Raw genomic sequence first — 19,309 nt, 5'->3', positions numbered from 1 at the left:
ATAGCAACCAGAACTGACTGTTCTTCCACTAACATGACAGGTGCTTATTAATTACCTGTCAATACACAATGGATAATTAACTACCAGTTTCTGTTTCAAGAAGAGAACGAGTTTCCAAAATATTTGCAGTTCTTTCTGGTCCTCAGAATTTTTCTGGACTTGTAACACTTGAAGTAGCTTGTGGGACATAAATGAGTGTGAAGTATGGTGCAACTGAGGTACGTTGATGGCTATCTGTAATCATTTGGTTGATCTTGATAGGGAAGTAGCAGATAAATTGTGTATAGCAATAAACATACTGGCATAGTATTTAATAGAGAAAAACTATTCTAGTAGGTGGTCACTGAATCAGGATGATGAAGTCACAAGAAATACCTAAATATACTGTCTTCAGCATTGACTAGCAATTAATAAAAGGCTAGAACAAGATACCTGTCTCTTTCAATAAAATTCATTTGTATTTGTCCTGAATGACATTGACTTTTATTCCATCTAAAAATACCTATTTAGCATTTGGGGTTATTAGTATTGCAAGTGCTGACATTAGAAACCTGAATGCAACGTATATTGAAATAAATTTGCAATGGAGTTCTACAAGCCCTTCTACTTCTTCATCAGTATGATTCAAGGGACACGGCCTACATCTGTACTCAATCAAACAAGGCTACGTTGGCCAATATAATCTAATTGTTTGACATTTTTATAGCAATTCATTGAGACTGAAGAGAGATGACTACATTAATATCTTGATGCAGCTGGATAATAGCTGAGCTAAAACTGATGCGCCAAATTACTGTAAGGCTCTTAAATTCTCTTATAGTTTTTAACTCTTTGTGACAGAGAAGGAGACTTCAATATAAATGTAGTAAAGAGAAAGAATAGTACAATTTATAATACAAAGTATTATAACATCATAAATTTTATAAGAATCTTCACTAATCAGTTACAAATTATATTTATTACTAATTGAGATGAGAATTATTGTTGATATTCATGGCTCTGTTTCCTTGGACAATCATTTTCACTGGGGTCAAAATTAAACAGAGATTCAAACCGTAGTGAATGCTGAACCTACATAGGCTTGGACAGATCAGCCCATCTCACTGAAGGGATCCTTGGACACCAATATCTTGGTAGTGTATTTTTTTTGTGAGGAAAGTTTTCCTCTGAGTGAGGTCATGGATCTGCTGGTAAGAACAAGATGAAGGGGAACATCAGAGGTGTTTTGTTTGGGGAAGGGGAATGGGGGTGGAGGGTTGATCTGATCCTGGAGAAGCAGTAAATGAAAGATAAAGACAGGAAACAAAAGCAGGAATTTATGCTGCAGCTAAATTTGGGAACACGGAGAAATGTATTTTCAAACTTGGGTTGATTGCTAGTTGCCTCTCTTTACCTTTTAGAGCTCTTGACAATGGAGACTGAGTGTGAGCAAGGACAAGGTCTGGTTTCTTGAAAGTGGAAACTGATGTGATTAAATGCATTTTTACCAAAACTAAAACCAAAACCAATAAAACAACTCAAGTCAAAGAAACAAACAAACAAACAAACAAACAAAAAACATTAAGTTAAATATTTGAAGAAGTTAAGTTAAAGGTTAAGAAGTTAAGAAGATAAGTTAAAAAATTTGCAGAAGCCGTCTAAATACCATAAAATGCAAATGGATGAATGAGGTTAATCTCCATCTCCCTACTTGCAGAGCTATGCTGGAATGATCCAGTTTATTATGAATGTTTGGTAGAGCTAGTCCTTAATAAGAATACCCGCTCTTCTCCATGCCATTTCACTTTGAGCAGGTAGTATCTCCTGTAGCAGCACTCTGCATATTTGCATGTGATTTTAGAGGAAACTAAATTTGCATATTAATATATTTGTATCTTTGAAAAGCAGCAGCAAATCTCCGGGGAATCTGTGCTGTCTGTTGCTGGAGCAAGACGATGACAACTTTTTTGAAGTGCACCAATACATCATTCAGTAGCTAAGCCCTCATCAAAACCTTTTTCCCTGCTAGTGGGTAGTGAGGTGTGATGACATTTTAAAATATATTTTTCCACCCCCCTCTAGATTTGAATCTATGGAAAATAGCTTGGATAATGCCCTTCTAAATTTCAGAATTTTATCAGTAAAAATGATTCTTACAGTTGTATTGATCCAGAAGTCTGGTGTCCATTTTAAATTCCCAATGCTGAAATAACTGATTATGAAAGATTTTTATTTTTTTTTTCCTGTGTGCCAAAATTCAGCCAGGAACTTATTTTTATTTCTCAGGCAGGAGAACAGATTTTTTTTCACACTGAAGTTCTAGCATTATTATAATTATTATATTTATTTATAATATACGATATATAATATACGATATATATATTATATAATATATATATATATAATATATATATATGTATATTATAAATATATTATATATATTATAATTACTCATTGCTATGGAGATATGTAAGAGTACAACACTCTCAGTGAACTGAGGCCCCAGTGGTCAGACAGGAGCAGGGCTGAGCCGGAGCTGGGGGAGGTGGCCATGCCCTGCACCTCAGTTAGCAATTCAATGTGCTTTTTCATAAATATTGTCTTTGGTGCCATTTTGGATCTGTAGAATATTTCTCTAAATTTGAATTGATGTTTGGAAACACTTCTTATCTTCAGTATGTCTAAATACTACTGTCACACCTTTGGTTAGTGACCTGAGTAAAAGCAGAATGGTTGAGGGCTAACAGAAAAAGTGATTTAAATTCCCTTTCATTTTAAAACTAACACATTGACAAATATTTCTGTGCCAAAAGAATACTGCCAGCACATTATCATTCAGAGAACAGCAACAATCTGAAGCCTCTAATAATGTATAGAAAAGTAGTGACTTTTTTTTCCTTATCATCCACCTTTAATAACCAAAAAGTACATAAAATGCTAGTATTTCAAAACAAATTTAAGTAATTTTCTTTTTCTAAAAGTGCATTAAAAGTATATCAAAATTGTTTTCCATTAAATATATAATGTTTTCCATTATATATATATAAATGAAAATTATTTTCACATTAGGAAAAAAGTCATGCAAGAAGTTTTGACTGTGGAGGTATTTTGGGTGGCTTCTGCAGACAGGATGGGTACATGCCTTGGGAAAAGATTCTTGAATTCTCTTTCTAGTGCTTGTTTATGAGTGGGCAAAAGGAAGAAGGGCTTAATGTCATGACTTTTCAATGTATTCCCATACATTCGTTTGATTCCTCTTTTGTTCCTGTTGTGCTGCAGTTCTCTCTTTTCCTCATAAAGTAGCCAATGTTATTTGTCTGCTCTATAGCTGAAATGAGAGCATTGCTCTAAAGCTCATATGAATACCCTGCCCTTATAATGTTTTGACTGCATTAATTCAGTGCTTGATGTCAGACCATCCACCCCACCATGCACAATGGTAATGTGACCTACAGCTAACCTCATAATGGCTATTAGGGTATTAAGTGGGTGTGTTTCCATTTCTGCTAGTGGAGACATTGTCTTTGACTACAGCTACAAATTGGTGTTTGCAATTCATTTATAGATGCAACCGAAGTTTTCCTTGGTGAAGTAGTCTAAAAACTCACCCATACCACTTCAGGTTGAGTGACTTGTACTGAGGATGATGTAACACTTATCAGATGGCAAAATTCCTATTAACTTCCTTTTTTCTTAGGTTTTCCATGAATTTCTACACTGTGTTTTTCTTTGCCATTGTTTAAGTTTTTATGTTTTATTTTGTCCTACAGAAATATACTCTACATATCCTGAGATTCTCAGAAGATAAAATACTTCTGTTGCTTTTAGTTAAAGACTATCACTTCTGCCAATTCTTCATGATTTAATACGGCTAATACCATTAACATGTGATTAACCTAGGTCAACATATGTTTGAAAGAGAAAATCTGAGTCTTAAATGTAAGACTTTTTGCTTTCATATCATACCTCACTTTTTAAAAAACTAATGAACGTTTTCTTTTAGGTGTGCATACGAATAGTAATTGAACATCTTACTCTTCCTGTCTCACAATATTTTGAAAACATTTGAAGAGCTTCATATATTGATTTTTCATGATATGATAACATGGCATTAATGGTAAAGAACAGGAATTGTGAAATGATGTAACTCTCATAATGAGGTTCATACTTTGGTTTCAAAGATTGAGCACTGTGAAAGTTCAAGCTCATTGAGTGTAAAATTATACTGCAAAAGACAATCACCTCATGAAATTTTATGAGATGAATGCAAAGCCCATAGCGGCCTTGAACTGAATTCTCATACATGCAGCTCTTGATGTATTTTGTAGATGTATTTCATGTAATTGATGTATTTTGTAGAGCAACACACCTCTTTAGATCCAACCATTATAAAATGAAGTTAAGGTCTCTGAACCTGAAAAGCCCACAGGCTGCAGCTCTTCGAGAACTGCTTCCACATGGCTCCATACCATTGGAGTCCATCTGTCAGGAGCAAACTGCTCCAGCACTGGTCCCCCACAGGTGGAACCCTCCCCTCCACACTCTCCCCCCTCTTCTTCCTCCCCCCCCCCGCTCCTATGTGGGCTCCTCTGTGGCTTGCAGCATGGAGATCTGCATTGCTGTGGCGCCCCTTGAGCCATGGGTGGACCCGTGGACAGCCTGCTCCACGGTGGGCCTTTCCATAGGCTGAAGGGTAACATCTGCTCCAGCACCTGGAGCTCTTCCTAACCTCTTTCTTCATTGACCTTGGTGTCTGTGGGATTGTTTGTCTCTATAATTTTCTTTCCTTTCTCTGTCCCAGCTGTTGTTGTGCAATAAGTTTTTCACTTTCTTAACTACGCTGTCCCAGAGGTGCATCCAATGGCACTCATTGGCTTGGCTCTGCCAGCAGCAGGTCCCTTTTGGAGATGGCTCTTATCTGACATGGGGCAGCTGATGGGCTCTTCTCACAGAGTCCACCCCTGCAGCCACTCTGCTACCAAACCCTTGCCATGTAAATCCAATATGTGCTTTCAGAAGCAGTGGGTTGCACACAGTGGGCTCCTGAAACACATCCATATGAGCAGGCTGGCTCATACTGTCTCCCACATACTAGTGTCGTTACTGCTTTAATGTTAAAATTGATTGCTTTCACAGAGCTAAAGCAAAATGCACCAGAAATCTTGGGCTGTGCAGGGAGATGGGGGCTAGGTATTCTGTAAATCCATCATTGTGAATGCTTCAAGGGGCCACAAGCAGGAAAGAGCAGCCAAGCAAACTATGTGAGCTTGCCAGGGCCAGAGTGGATGCAGGGCCACACTGCCTATGCCTGTCCCTCTTCCCCCAACAAAGAGTTCCAGCTTCCATGCTCCTCTTGGGCATGGGAATCATAAAGAGGTCAGCCTTTGCAAGATAACAGGGTTTAAGGACATTATTATAATTTATTTATTTATTGTACTGTGTATCCGTTTTACCTTTCCCTGATCCCCAATATCCCCATCTACTTCATGAATGTTTTTTGACTTCAAACTGAAGAGGGTACTGCTCTGAGACTAGGTCTGACCCATATATCTCAGGTAGCCTCTCATTCCTTTTCAGGGTACTTCTGTTTTTCAAACCATAACTTCATAAAATAAAGAGAAGAAAAAATTAAATAGAAACAAAACATTTATTATGTGTAAAGAACTTTTAAATTTGAAATGAAAACATCAGATGACTGATTCTGTATCACATTTCTATTGTTAAGGTCTGTACAGTGTGTAGCTATTGTAGAGACTCTATATCACCATGGAAACAACAGCTGCTTCTACTGGCAGTATATTAACGTCTTACCTAGAAATAATGGTTTCCCACAGTAAAGCATTTAAATGTAGTCAGCCATTGCCTTTTCTTCTAAAATGCATTCAGGTAAGCTTAGAACTTATATACAATTCAGAATCCGAGATGCCAGATTTTAGTAACATTTCATACAATGTTCACCAAAAAAGAAGTCTTTATTACATGCATAACCAGGTTTGCTTTTGCATGTAAGTGATGTTCAGCTAAAGTTTTTTGTATTGAACCATATCATTGTATGAGCTAATTATATGAGATGGCACACAAACATGGAAAGCAGGCAACTTCTGTTCTTTTCCACTGTTTATGGAAAGTATATTTTTGTTGTGGTCCCTGCTTTTGACCTAAAAGGTGAAAGAACAAGTTAACAACTTATGTCGGGATCAGTAGCTCAATTAAAAGTGCTGAGGAAGTGATGTACAGAAGCAGAAATTTAAGGACTGCTGGGACAGAGAGGCAACTGCTCCTAAGAGAAGAACGGCAACATGGTGTGATTGACTGCTACAAGTTTCCTGTTCAGCTAGAACACTGATTATGTTTTCTGAGACATGTTCTAGCTCAGAAGTGAGAGAAAAGCAAAAACATGAAGGGAAACACAGCCATCCACCATGCACTGATGTAACATGGCCCAGAAGATGCATATTTTTTGTATACTCTGGACACTAATTTCCTGAAATTGTAATTGTTAAGTGTCCTGGTTTTGGCTGGGATAGTGTTTTGTGTTGTTTTTGTTTTGTAGAGGCTTGTATGATGATATGTTTTGGATTTGTGGTGAAAATAATGTTGATAACACATTGATAGGTTGGCTGTTCCTGAACAGTGCCAGCAGTAAGTCACAGACTTTTCAGCTTCTCCCACTGCTCTGCCAGTGAGGAGGCTGGGGGTGCACAAGGATCAGGGAGGGGACAGAGCCAGGACAGCTGCCCCCAACTGTCCAAAGGGATATCCCAAACTACATGGCTTCATGAAGAACAAGAAAACTGGGGTAAAGAAGGAACAATGGGGTCTTAGCGGGGGGGAGGTGCATTTGTCTTTGGTGTTTGTCTTCCCAATAAATTGTTATATGTGATGGGCGTTGCTTTCCTGTAGATGGCTGAACACCTGCCTGCCAATGGGAAGTAGTAAATGAATTCCTTCTTTTGCTTTGTTTGTGCACAAAGCTTTTTCTTTAAGGCTGAGAAACATGGAAGTGCTAGACCTAGAAAAGAGAAGGTTCCAGGATGGCCTTATCGCAGCCTTGCAATACTTAAAGGAGGCTTATAAGAAAATGGAAGGAAACATTTTACAAGTGCCTATAGTGATAGGACTAGGGGCAATGGTTTTAAACTGCAAGAGGATAGATTTAGATTAGATACAAGGAAGAATATCCTCACCGTGGAGCACTACTAGGGTAGTGAGGTACTGAAACAGGTTGCCAAGAGAAGCTGTGGATGCCCCGCCCCATCCCTGGAAGTGTTTGAGTTCAGGTTGGATGGGGCTTTGAGCAACCTGGTCTAGTGAGAGATGTCCCTGCCCAGGCAGAGGGTTGAACTAGATGATCTTTAAGGGTCCTTTCCAACTCAAACCATTCTATGATTAAAAACCAGAAATAATAGTTGTCTCCTGGAGCTACATGATCTCAAGAATATGATAGACCTTAGCTCTGCATGTCGCAAGGACATACAGTAAAAAACTTCTGTATTACAAAGCTCAGCTTCAGAACTCAAGTAGTGCTACTGAACCTTTCTTCAGTATTCCTGCACAGTTTTCTATACCCTACCTTCTCTGCTAAAGTTGAGTTGATTTCAGAAGTTGCTATGGGCACAGAAGTTTTCCTGACAAAGAGGGAATGAAGAAGAAGGATATGAATGACTCTTGATGGGGATTTTTTTTTAATAAATTAGTCCTTGGAAGTCTTAACAGCTCACCTGACTTGCTGCAGATGATGTTTTCACCAGGGACAGACATAAGTGCAGAAGCCTTAGGCTTTTTGTTTGTCTGTTTTAAGTAAAAATTCTGAAACAAACCAAAAAACACACAGGCCTGCCTCTCTCTGAACCGCCGCTTGGTTGAACTCGAGTCAGTTGTATGCTAAATATTATTCATTTTCCATTAGCATGTTGAAGCCGTGTACCACTTCATGTTTCTGCCACAGTCATGTTTTACACAGTCGTCAGTGTAAAACTCTCTTATCCTTATTGTGCCACATGCCTGCGTGAAAATATTGGGCTTCTCTAGTTTTATTACCAGGGGCAAGCAGGCAGTGGATAATAGAGGACTAACACAATAGAGGAAGGGAGTAATGTTTTGGCTGGGCGTTTGATTGCAACTGCAGAGCCAAGAAGCTCTTGCATTCACTCAGGAGCTCAGAATCTCAAAGCCAGTGTCCACAGAACTGAGCATAATGTCCACCATGACATTTTTTATATGAAGTGATGGTAACAAGGAAACATGATGTAGTAGTACTGCATTAATGATCACATCTCACTCCCTACATGGGCCAGATTTTGTTTTCTGAAGCTGCCAACTGAGCAAAAGAAGGGCAATTTGTGTGTTCATCTCCAGTTTTCCTCTTAGAAATGGTGCTACGTACTGCCATGATGGACAACTCACTGCCTCTTTTGTCCTGGGTTAGCATTGCTCTCTCTGAAGTCGGGTTCATGTTGGACTCTGCAGTCTCTATGGCACTGCAGCTGAACATCTCAACCAGACACCTCCTGAACTAGAAGGTTGAAACAAAAGAGATCAATCAAAACACAGAAATTAAAAGATATTTCTATAAAGCAGTTTGTGTCTTAACTAGAACTCTTGGAAATTATCTTATTAATCAGTTGGGCACATACAGAAATAGCCCCATTAAATATATATGCTTGTGACACCATGAAGAACTCTCAAAGTGAGAAACAATGACATCCTAAAAAAGGCACAAACTACTAGTAAGCCTCATTCTAAGAAATAATTTTCTTCTCATGCTTGTTCCTAGCCACATCTTGCCAAAGAGAATTGGTCATTTCTCAGGGTTCATGAGTTGCTTTCATGCACTAATACACAGCTATTCAAAGATGTTCTCTTTCCATTTTGTTTATATCCATGAGCACCCTACCTCAAAAGCAATTCACTGGTATTGCATTCCTAAAGAATAATAGAAATATCATGGGACAGTCTTGAAAATAGACTTTTCATACAGAAAACTGTATGAAATAACTGACATTCACTAAGGGCTGATTTCCCTTTCTAATAGTTAAACCTAATTATTATTAACATTCATATTGTAATAATGCTCTGAGGTTTACGCTATGCTCCAGTAAGTAGACATAGTGATTTTTTTCATTTTATTTTTTTTAATTCTAAATGCTAGTTATTGTATTGCTGGTTAACTAACAAGTAGATAGAAATAATTCATTATAAAGCAAGTCTACATATGAAAATATGAGTTTTAAAGACACTTTGAAAGCATACGGTACCTGTTTGTTCATAAAGACATAAATAATTGGATTATAAACAGTAGCTGTTTTGGAAAAGAAAGCTGGAATTGCTGCCAGACGAGGATCCAATTCAATGGAAGGATATGCAGTGACTAGGATAGAAAAGGCAGCATATGGCATCCAGCAGATTAGAAACGCAATGATCATAACAACAACCATTCTAGTCACTTGTCTTTCAGGTTTCCTGGTAGTTCCCAGCCTGCATTGAGTATCTGACACCTTTAAAGAAAAGACAGAAAATTCCAGAAAATAAACAAGGCCTTCATACAGCAAATGTGGGGGAAGTTTTATAATCTGCCATGCTATAAGGAAAGATCTGTTCTTGTCAAGTATGATAGCATATAAGAATGCTGTTACTGGACCACAGAGTGTCAGTATGAGTGCTAAGGGATGTGAATTACTCTATCCTGTGATTATTCAGTTTTCCTTTGTTTACATATCTTTATATTTTTATTGCCAAAATGACAGAAAAAAATGCTAGGACCATCTTTGTACAAAAACATAGTTGCAGTCCAGCATGACTGTAGCCTGTACAGGCACACCCAAGCTAGATTTAGCCAAGCCATGAGAAGTGAAGTGATGGCCCAGATTTGCTGTCCAGCCTCACACATGTTGATTTATCTCAAATATTTTCATGTGTGCTGCAGCAACACACCTCAAGGCAGTGCAGATATACAGACAAATTCCACCTGTGAGAAAGGGAATCCTAATGATTTTAGTCAAATTAGAGATAATAGGCCTCTATTTAGAATGCCAAAATACAGAATACAATGACTCTGACGGAATGAGCAACTGGAGGTATCTGACAACACCAACTTCCAAATGCAGACATTTTAAGCTACATTCTGAATTGTCTGGTTTGAATCTGAAAAACTGCCACTGAACTGAATTGCAATTGTAAATAAACCAATACTGGCTCATCCAGCTTCTTTATTTATGAGGCTGGCATTTTTTCTAACGATGTTTGGCTAATGAGACATAAGTGATAAAACTTGGACACTGAAAAATCATTTCTAACCATAGCATAGATTTCTGTTTGTAATTATAATTCTTTAACAAAGCATGACAAGTGAGCGTATTTGCTGTCTGGAAATCTGACGTCTGATCATTATGGAAATTTGAACACAAAAATTCCAAATGATTACATACATACACATTTTACTTATTAGTGCTGCTTCTTACCTTTCTTAGCTTCTGCATCAGTTTTCCATAGGATACCAAAATTACCAATAAAGGCACTATAAAACAAGTGGTGAAAAATGCAATAATGTAGGTATGATCAGTATAAGCTCCTGAATACCTGTATAAAACACAGAATACATCGTGTATGTATTACTAATGTGTTCTGATTAATATTCTTGAAGAGTTCATTTTGCTCTTTAAAGGTGTCACTAATATTTTTGTTAACTGTTTTTAATCAAAACCCCCCTGTACAGCTCTAGTCAAATCACCAGATGGAGCCCTGGGCCATCTCCCTAGCACTGGGCTAGGAAACGTTTACTTTGTAGGATCACAGACACAGAACTATAGAATTGTGGGTCTGTCCAGGTGGGAAGGTACATGTAATCCAACCTCCTGCTCAATGTGATGTCAACTATGGGGGTAGAACAGGTTGCACAGGGCCTTGTCCAGACTTCTAAAAATATTTTAGTCCTCATTGAATCCAGACAAAAACCATAAGGTATGGGACAGTTATCTTCATTAGATACAAAAGCTTCTCCTTTTAGAAAATTATATATATATACACACACACACACATTTTTTTAACCTGTTCTTGACAATTTTTTCTTGGTTTTGTTATAGCTTTGTCTACCTCTAGTTTTGCCTGTAAGTCCATCATCTTCAAGCTTTTCCTTTAAACTCCTGCTTTGGAGAAGTCATGAGCTGTAAGTGTAATTTCTTCACAATACTCTGCAAGGATGGCCTTACCAGTTAGGCTCGCAGGTAGTTCCAATCTTACTGGTGGTGTAGCTGCTCCAACCCATAGTTGGTGGGATGGTCCAAAGGAAGGAAAAGGTCCACACAAAGGCAATACCTAAGGCAGCATGCTTCCCCTTCAAGCGCATATTTCCCAGTGGGTGGCAGATCACTATGTACCGCTCAAAAGCCAAAAGTGCAAGAGACCAGAGAGCAACAATACCTACAGTGGGAAAACACAGTCAGCATAAAAAATCAGATAGATTCACTGAAAATCAAACACTATCCCACATCACAGAGTCACAGAATCATTTATGTTGGAGGTATATCTGGAGGTCACCTAGTCCAGCCCTACACACCGTAAGCAAAATCCATAGAACAGGTCGTCCAGGACTACGTCCAGTTAGGTTTTGAACATCTCCACAGATGGAGACTGAACAGCTTCTTTGCTGTGGAGACTCCAACAGTTCTTTGTAACCTGTTGCAGCATTTGACCACCCACCATATCAGGAACATTTTTCATCAATCCAAGTTTTCAAAGGATGTGCAATTCATGTGCATTATTCTAATATTTTATTAAGAATACAAGATTTCCATACTTGTCTAGTTTGTCAGTAATAATGACTACGAACCCAAGCAACTAATTGGACTTTTTAACTCACAATGACTTTTTTATTCTGTTCTACTCTGAAAAGCTGCAAATTACATATAACTTCCAATTTAACAAATGAAGATAGATCCTCAAAACACTATCTTTGCAAGAAATGTCATATTTCAGACTGTTGTAGAACTCTAGCCTACAGACAGCTGCCCACCACATTAAGGTATCACTTTATTAAAGACCACCTGGTTGTTCACCAACATCTTGAAACAGCCTGACCTTAACTCCATGAGACACGCCTTCCATGCCACAAACTGGTAGAAAACCATAGTCCCTCACACATATTCCTTCTGTGTAGCTTAATCAACCTGAGAGCAACAGTGGGATTCCTCTTCAGGTTGAAGACCAGCAATGTGTTTTGATTCAGAGAAGTGACTGAGTTAAAAGGCTGGCTTCACTATGCAGCTTCTAAAACAGAACCAAAATATCACTTGGCAGAGATACAAAAGCTCTGTAGGAGGCAGGAATTAGTTTATATGTTCAAGTAATTAGATGTTCAATTTTAAAACTGTTTTCATATTTACTCTGCAGAGGTATATTTACACAGTGAACTGGTGACAATTTTCCCTTCTAGAGTAAAGTACTCTAGTAAAGTAATTTAAAGTAAATTAAAGTAATAAATTTTATGTAGTCGGCAAAACAAAGACAAGATAAACAATCACAGAAAGATTCAGGTGCGTGGGGTGACAGTTACAGGCATGTCATAGTTCCTCAGAACCACTGGAAGACCGCTAACATAAGATGTTTCAGTGCGCTAATATTTTCCACAGTTTTAGAACAGCTATTTGTTCTCTCTCTCATTTAACCACATACACACACCTAGACACAAACCTTGAAAATAGTTGCACATCGTGATTTTTTCTCACAGTTTTACCCACAATCCTGCTATTCTATTAGCAAGTTTTTTCTCATTATATTAAACATATTCAGTAAACAGTATACAAGCAACAAGCCACTGATATATGACAGCAAAAGTGCTGCATGTTATTCACTCATGCATGAGGTACACCACAGAACATGCGTAACTGGGGAAAGATCCAATGCATTCAAAGGCATGCAAAGTCAGAGGCTCAGGAAGCTGCAGGAGAGTTAGTAGAATACATTAAAGGAAGTTCAAAGAAAAAATGTATAACTACCAACAAAATCAAGCTTACCAAAAAATGTGACCGCAAATCCTTCCAGTACACAAGCCCAGTATCCCATATAAAAATAACCTTTTAGATTGGCTAAAAAGCTGATGGTGCCACCAGTCAATGAGACCAGAAAATCAGCCACAGATAAATTGACTATAACATAATTGACAGGTTGTCTCAACTGCTTGAACTTAAAAGTTACCAGGATCACAGTCAGGTTCTCAGCAAGCGATAGGGAGGTCACCACCAGCATTACTGCTGCCAGAAGCCTGAAGTGCCAGGGCTGGATGGAATCCAAGGGACGACGAAAGGGATCCCATCTGCCAGGACCAGAGAAACCAGACAACAGCGACTCATTTCCAAGTGCTCTGAATGCATCCATTTTTTTCTCTCACTAGTGAAAATAATATTGGAGAATATTGGAGTTTCTAATCTGTAAATAAAGTTCAGAATTAAAAGGAGAAATTGTCTGTCTCCAACAGAAATGTAAAAAAACTCTCCATGTTTCCGCTTTCTGGTAATAATCCAGGAAACAAAGTTTTGGTCAGAGGAAGGCTTAGTACTGTGCAGTGCATGTGGGAACAGGGATAAGCAAGAGAATCTATTAGAGAGCCTTCTACCCCTCTCTGCTGGTAGTCTCCTGCCCCTCTCCAGCTGCCGCTGATACTGTCTTTTTCTCTAATAAAGCCAGCTGCAGGTTCCCTCCTTCTGTACCGGCCAACAGCAGTGATTGGAGCAGATATCCCTCAGATCATCCCTACTCTGTGGGGAAAAACAAAACATTTGCTTGAATCCTTCCCTGATCTCTAGCACTGTGAAAATGAAGCTTTCCTTTTGCTAGTAATGAGGGTGGAGTGATCTTCCCCATGCCCTGCACTGCTGTCAGCACAGCAAAGGGGGAGGCTCCCACCTGACTCATTTGCTTGAAGAAGGGCTGCCCTGCAAAGACTGACACTGGACTATAACAGCAGCTCTAAACTTGGCAGGGAGGCTGGATTCTAAAACCCTGCTCACATCTCAGGCTAGCTTACAGCCCCAGAACTGAAGCTTCAGATAAGTTTTCTGTGTTATTTAGTGCAATTTCAGTTAGTTTCTCCTAGAGACTGTACAGCTGTTATCCCTGATGAAGGCATAATTATTATAATCACAGTTTTAGTGCTAAAATCTCAAAGATGCACCATGGTATTTTAAAGATAGAGCCTGCAAATACATTGAAAGAAATAAAATCAGTACAGCATGACAATAGACAGCAGAAAAATTAATTGCTAGTCAGATATTTCTGAGAAAAATGAGTGGATGTATCTGTATTATATATAATAATAATTGTTAACAATTATGCATAAGCAATCCAGTTTTCATCCTAGAGTCTTCAAAATTTGGACATGCACCGTATGCAACACACAAAGAAAAAAACAGGAGCTGAACTGAAAGTAAGAACGAGCAATGCTACCTATCCATATATTCCTCTGAGTTTATATTTGTTTTAGTTTGTATGTGAAACACTTAACATAGGTTGAAATCTTTTGGTATTCATGAATGGAATCAAAAGAGCTTCTGGGCACAGGCAGAAAGAGTTATACATCAGAAGATTTCAATCTATTTCAAACAACAAAAAATGACAGCAGCTTATAATTAAAATAACTTTTTGATATTTTAAAATAGCTTTAACATACTCACTTGAAAGGGAAAGACAGAGCTTAAGCAGAACAAATCTAGTAACAAAAATACTCACAAAATAATGCTTATTCAACAGAAGTATTAAAAAGTTCCAAGCATCAAAAAAAGAAAGATCAAAACACAGTGACATTAAAATGCTGACAGCAGATCCTTGCATGGCATGATTCATCATAGCTCCATTGCCTGAATACTACAACAGAAAATCTGGACCAGTAGTTTAAAATCAAGTTCAAATATTATGTTGCTTAAAATGACACATTAAATTCTTGTGAGTGTTAAAATGAAATTAGAGTTCTGAAATAATATATATTTAACAGAGAAGGCATTATCTGGATTTCTCTAACACAAATTCATTGCCTGTTCATTGACACCCCTTTAAAGAATGGATAACTGTTGTTTCCAGTTATTTTGTTGTTTTATGCTGTGATATTGTTCAAGTTGCTTGCATGAGTAATGATTCTGATTACAATTTAAATGCATTGTCTTTGTCTTGTGAGTCCTCTGCTTAGAATCCTTTAAAAATATTCTTATACTCAGCTGCCCAGTTTGCTTCTGTTTTGCTTCTTCAACAGATCAACTGAAAGTGATTCTCTGTGACATGCTCTTATTACAACTTACAGCATTTCCACTTTTTATAGCACAATAGGTTTGAATTTGCTACTGCTCTTGCACTGAAGGCCTTTGTTTGTCCAAATAATACAGAAGTTTTTGCAATTTTGTTGTGAGACTTTCTGAAATCAGAAATTTAGAAAGACAAAGTATTGCCTTGTGAACACAGGGAGACCAGGATCATCCTAGGTCAATTGCCTTCATTTAAAGAGACAGCCGTTCTCCAGCAGAATCACAGAATTCTTGAGGTTGGGAGGGACCTCTGGAGAACACCTGGTCCAACCCTCCTGCCAAGCAGGGTCACCTAGCACACATGGCCCTGGATCTTGTCCAGGTGGGTTTTGAATAACTCCAAAGGAGGAGACTCCATAACCTCTCTGGGCAACCTGTGCCAGCATTCTGTCACCCTTACAGTAAATAAATGTTTTCTCATATTCAGCCACTACTTCCTGTGTTTCAGTCTGTGCCCATTGCCTCTTGTCCTGTTGCTGAGCACTACTGAAAAAAGTCCGGCCCCATCCTCTTAACGCCCTCCCTTCAGATATTAGTACATGTTGATAAGATTATAACACAAGATCTTCAGTCCCTCTTGTAAAGATCTTGGTTTACGTTAGTGACAACTTCCCTTTCCTGGACTTTCATATACTGAAAGTTCACTGATAAACTTGGAGCACACGCAAACCTATCTTGAGAGAGCTTGGCATATCTCACATCGCCTTTTTAGCAAAGGTGTTCCTGACTGACACTTACTAAAAGGTAAGCTGGTAGACAACAGAACAACCTCAGGCTGTTGTATAAACAGCAGCTGATTGGAGCAGGAACATACAGTCAGTGAGGTGAGGAGAAAGTGTAAGTAATATCACTTGTGTAATGTGCCTGCAGTAATTCCAGCTATAAGACAAAATCAGGATGACAAGAACTGTGCTGAGACCATAGCTGGTGTCTGAAATTGTATGTGGCAATTTGTGCATTAGTCCTGCATTTCCCATTCCAGGACCCAGACATGGAAATGAGCGATAAGGTCAGTGTGATACTTCAAGTGGCGCCCTTGAATAGGTTCACTCAGCTGATTTTAAGCATGTGACAGACAATCTCAAGATGCTTCTATCAAATGACAGCAATGGCCTTCACTCCTCAAAGTGGTTGTGGAAGATTTACATGGTATCCAAGAAGGATTTGGTTGTCACATTTAATTAGGACAAACAGCATTTTCTGCTTTACAGATGTTTTGTGGGAATCTGAAATGAAGGATTCCACTTTAAGAAAAAACAAACTAGCTCTGTAGTACATGAATGCTGATCTCATGAACTGACTTGGCTACTCTAAAAGTTACCTTCTATGAAAAAAATACAACCATGGATGCAGACACTTGTCCTTTTAGAGACACTTGTCTTTTTTAGAGACCAGCCGACTATCAGCCAATACTCCCAGGTCCTTCTCTGCCAGGAAGCTTTCTAACCACTCATCTCCCAGCCTGTAGCACTGCTTGAGGTTGTTGTGCCACAGGTGCAGGACCCGGCACTTGGCCTTGTTGAACTTCATACAGTTGGCCTCAGCCCATCAGTCCAGCCTTTCCAGATCCTCCTGCAGAGCCTTCCTACCCTTGAGCAGATCGACACATGCACCTAACTTGGTGTCATCTACAAACTTACTGAGGGTGCACTCAATCCCCTCATCCAGATCATTGATAAACATATTAAAGAGAACTGGCCCTAGTACTGAGCCCTGGGGGACCCCACTAATGACCTGCCTCCAACTGGATTTAACTCCATTCACCACGACTCTTTGGACCCAGCTACCCAGCCAGTTTCTAACCCAATGAAGTGTATGCCAGTCCAAGCCAAGAGCAGACAGTTTCTTGAGGAGAATGCTGTGGAAAATGGTGTCAAAAGCCTTACTGAAGTCAAGGTAGACCACATCCACAGCCTTTCCCTCATCCACTAAGCGTGTCACTTTGTCAAAAAAAGGAGATCTGGTTCGCCAAGCAGGACCTGCCTTTCATAAACCCATGCTGACTGGGCCTGATCGCCTGCTTGCCCTGCAAGTGCTGTGTGATGACACTCAAAATAATCTGCTCCATGAGCTTCCCTGGCACTGAGGTTAAACTGACAGGCCTATAGTTCCCCAGGTCTACCTTCCAGCCCTTCTTGTAGATGGGCGTCAGGTTTGCTAGCCCCCAGTCGACCGGGACCTCCCCTAATAGCCAGGACTGCTGATAAATGATGGAAAGCGGATTGGCCAGGTCTGTTTATATGAATTTTTCAACATTCTGTATTTGATAAAGTCATTCAAATCACATCTTTAAAAAGAATATAGAAATATATTTCACTGTAGTATTTTTAAAAAACACTTATATTAAGGCCACATTTTATTCTGCCTTTAGTATGGGAGTTTCCAATCTATTGCTTACATGCTTACGTGAAGACAATGTACAAGCATTTAAACCAGAAATTTTGGTGATTTATGCATAGGAATTATTGCACATTACATTACAGATCTAGAAACCATAACTCTCAGACTACATAAGTAAATGTACTTTCGCTGAGTCCAATTAATCATAGAAACAGAAAAGCTGTGTCTGGCGAAGTCCTCCGGAGATCTCCAGTCCAAGACCCTGCTTAAAGCTTTAGCAAGTTGCCTGGAGCTGTGCCCAGCTAGGTTTTGAATATCATCCTGGATGGACACTCCACAATCTCTCAGGGCAACCTGTGCCAGTCCTCGACAATCCTCATTGTAAAAAAAGACTTTTTATTCTCAGATTAAAAAAAAAAAAAAAAAAAAGTTACTACTTCATATTAATCATGAGAGAAATTTATGAAACCAGGTTATTATGGGGCTGCATTTAATGTTTCTATTCCCAGGAGAGCACCTGCAAAACCTAACAGCAAACTGCACTTGAGAATCATATTTAATCATGACTGCTTTGATTAATCTCATTTATCTATCATCAATATTGGCCCACTCTCTTTTAGAAACTTGAAACTTGAGTGTTAGTAATGGGCTTTCAGTGAAACTTCTGGAGATTTACATAAGTATTCTCCCGCTGCTGCCCAACTAAACTGAAATCATTCGGTGTGTTACTTGAGAGGTGGGAGCAGAGGACTGAGTTGTTACTCCTGTGCAGTACCATATGATTATGAAGATATGGTAAAGAACCTTCGTAAAATATGATGCAGAAACTTCTGTGGTAAGATACTTTATCTAAATGAAGAGTCTGAACATACAAGAGTCAATGCCAAAGTCATCATCAGTAAAGTGAGCTTTTCCAGTTAATCAGTTACTGAAGCATTTGTTTCTAGGTGGCCAGTTTGCTTGTGAGTGTGCCAGTATAGAAAGTAATACAGATGTTGGCAACTTTTTTTTTTTTTAAACTGTTTTGCTCCATCCATTTCTTTTTTAGCTGCAGATTTATTTTCTCACTGTAACTGAAAACCAGAAATTATACTTTTAAAATCCATTCCCAGAAAACACTGAATTACCATAATGGAAATATTTTGGCATTGCCCTTTTAAGTGACAGGGAGGAATTATTTTGTTCTCTTGTGTATTAAAAGAACTGGAGAATTTTTCTTCAAAAGATAAATACTGTGTACAAAAGAGGTGTGCTACACTGGGAAAGGTACCAGGATAGTTGCAGGAATTTCATTAATTAACAATATATAACAAAGCTGGTAGCTAAACAAAACGTGTTCTATTAACTATGAATAAGAAACTAATTCAAATACACAAAGTGCATACTAAGCATCAGAAAAGGAAATAATTTGTTAGCAGGCTGTATTTACTTAAGACATGTTAATAATATCTTCCAGTTTGGGGCCTCATCTGAGCAGGTAAGACTGTTTAACTTCTGATAGCTCAGTGCTTTGTAAAACATAGTAAAATTGAGTTCCTTCAGAAATACATAAAGGCAGTTAAGTAAAAGGCAACAACAGTATAGTTTTTACTGATTCTGACTGAACAGCACCATTAAAGCTTTTCCACAGACTTTTTACAGTTTTTCACTTACCTGCATTCACAGAATGGCCAAGGTTGGAAGAGACCTCTAAAGATCATATA

The 19,309-nt window shown here is 38.6% G+C and overlaps 1 protein-coding gene across 1 annotated transcript; it reads right to left on the bottom strand.

Moving 5' to 3' along the window:
* Positions 1-8,263: 8,263 nt before the first annotated feature.
* LOC116491368 (vertebrate ancient opsin-like) lies at positions 8,264-13,350 on the bottom strand. Its single transcript, XM_032191249.1, has 5 exons — positions 12,990-13,350; positions 11,187-11,397; positions 10,440-10,557; positions 9,237-9,476; positions 8,264-8,494 (listed from the first exon to the last, which is right to left on the bottom strand). The coding sequence occupies exons 1-5, from the start codon at positions 13,348-13,350 to the stop codon at positions 8,264-8,266; spliced, it is 1,161 nt and encodes a 386-aa protein (XP_032047140.1).
* Positions 13,351-19,309: the final 5,959 nt, after the last annotated feature.

The sequence above is a fragment of the Aythya fuligula genome, chromosome 7, assembly GCF_009819795.1.
Source record: "Aythya fuligula isolate bAytFul2 chromosome 7, bAytFul2.pri, whole genome shotgun sequence".
Classification (NCBI taxonomy): domain Eukaryota; kingdom Metazoa; phylum Chordata; class Aves; order Anseriformes; family Anatidae; genus Aythya; species Aythya fuligula.
This window is presented reverse-complemented; position numbering and strand designations above follow the sequence as displayed.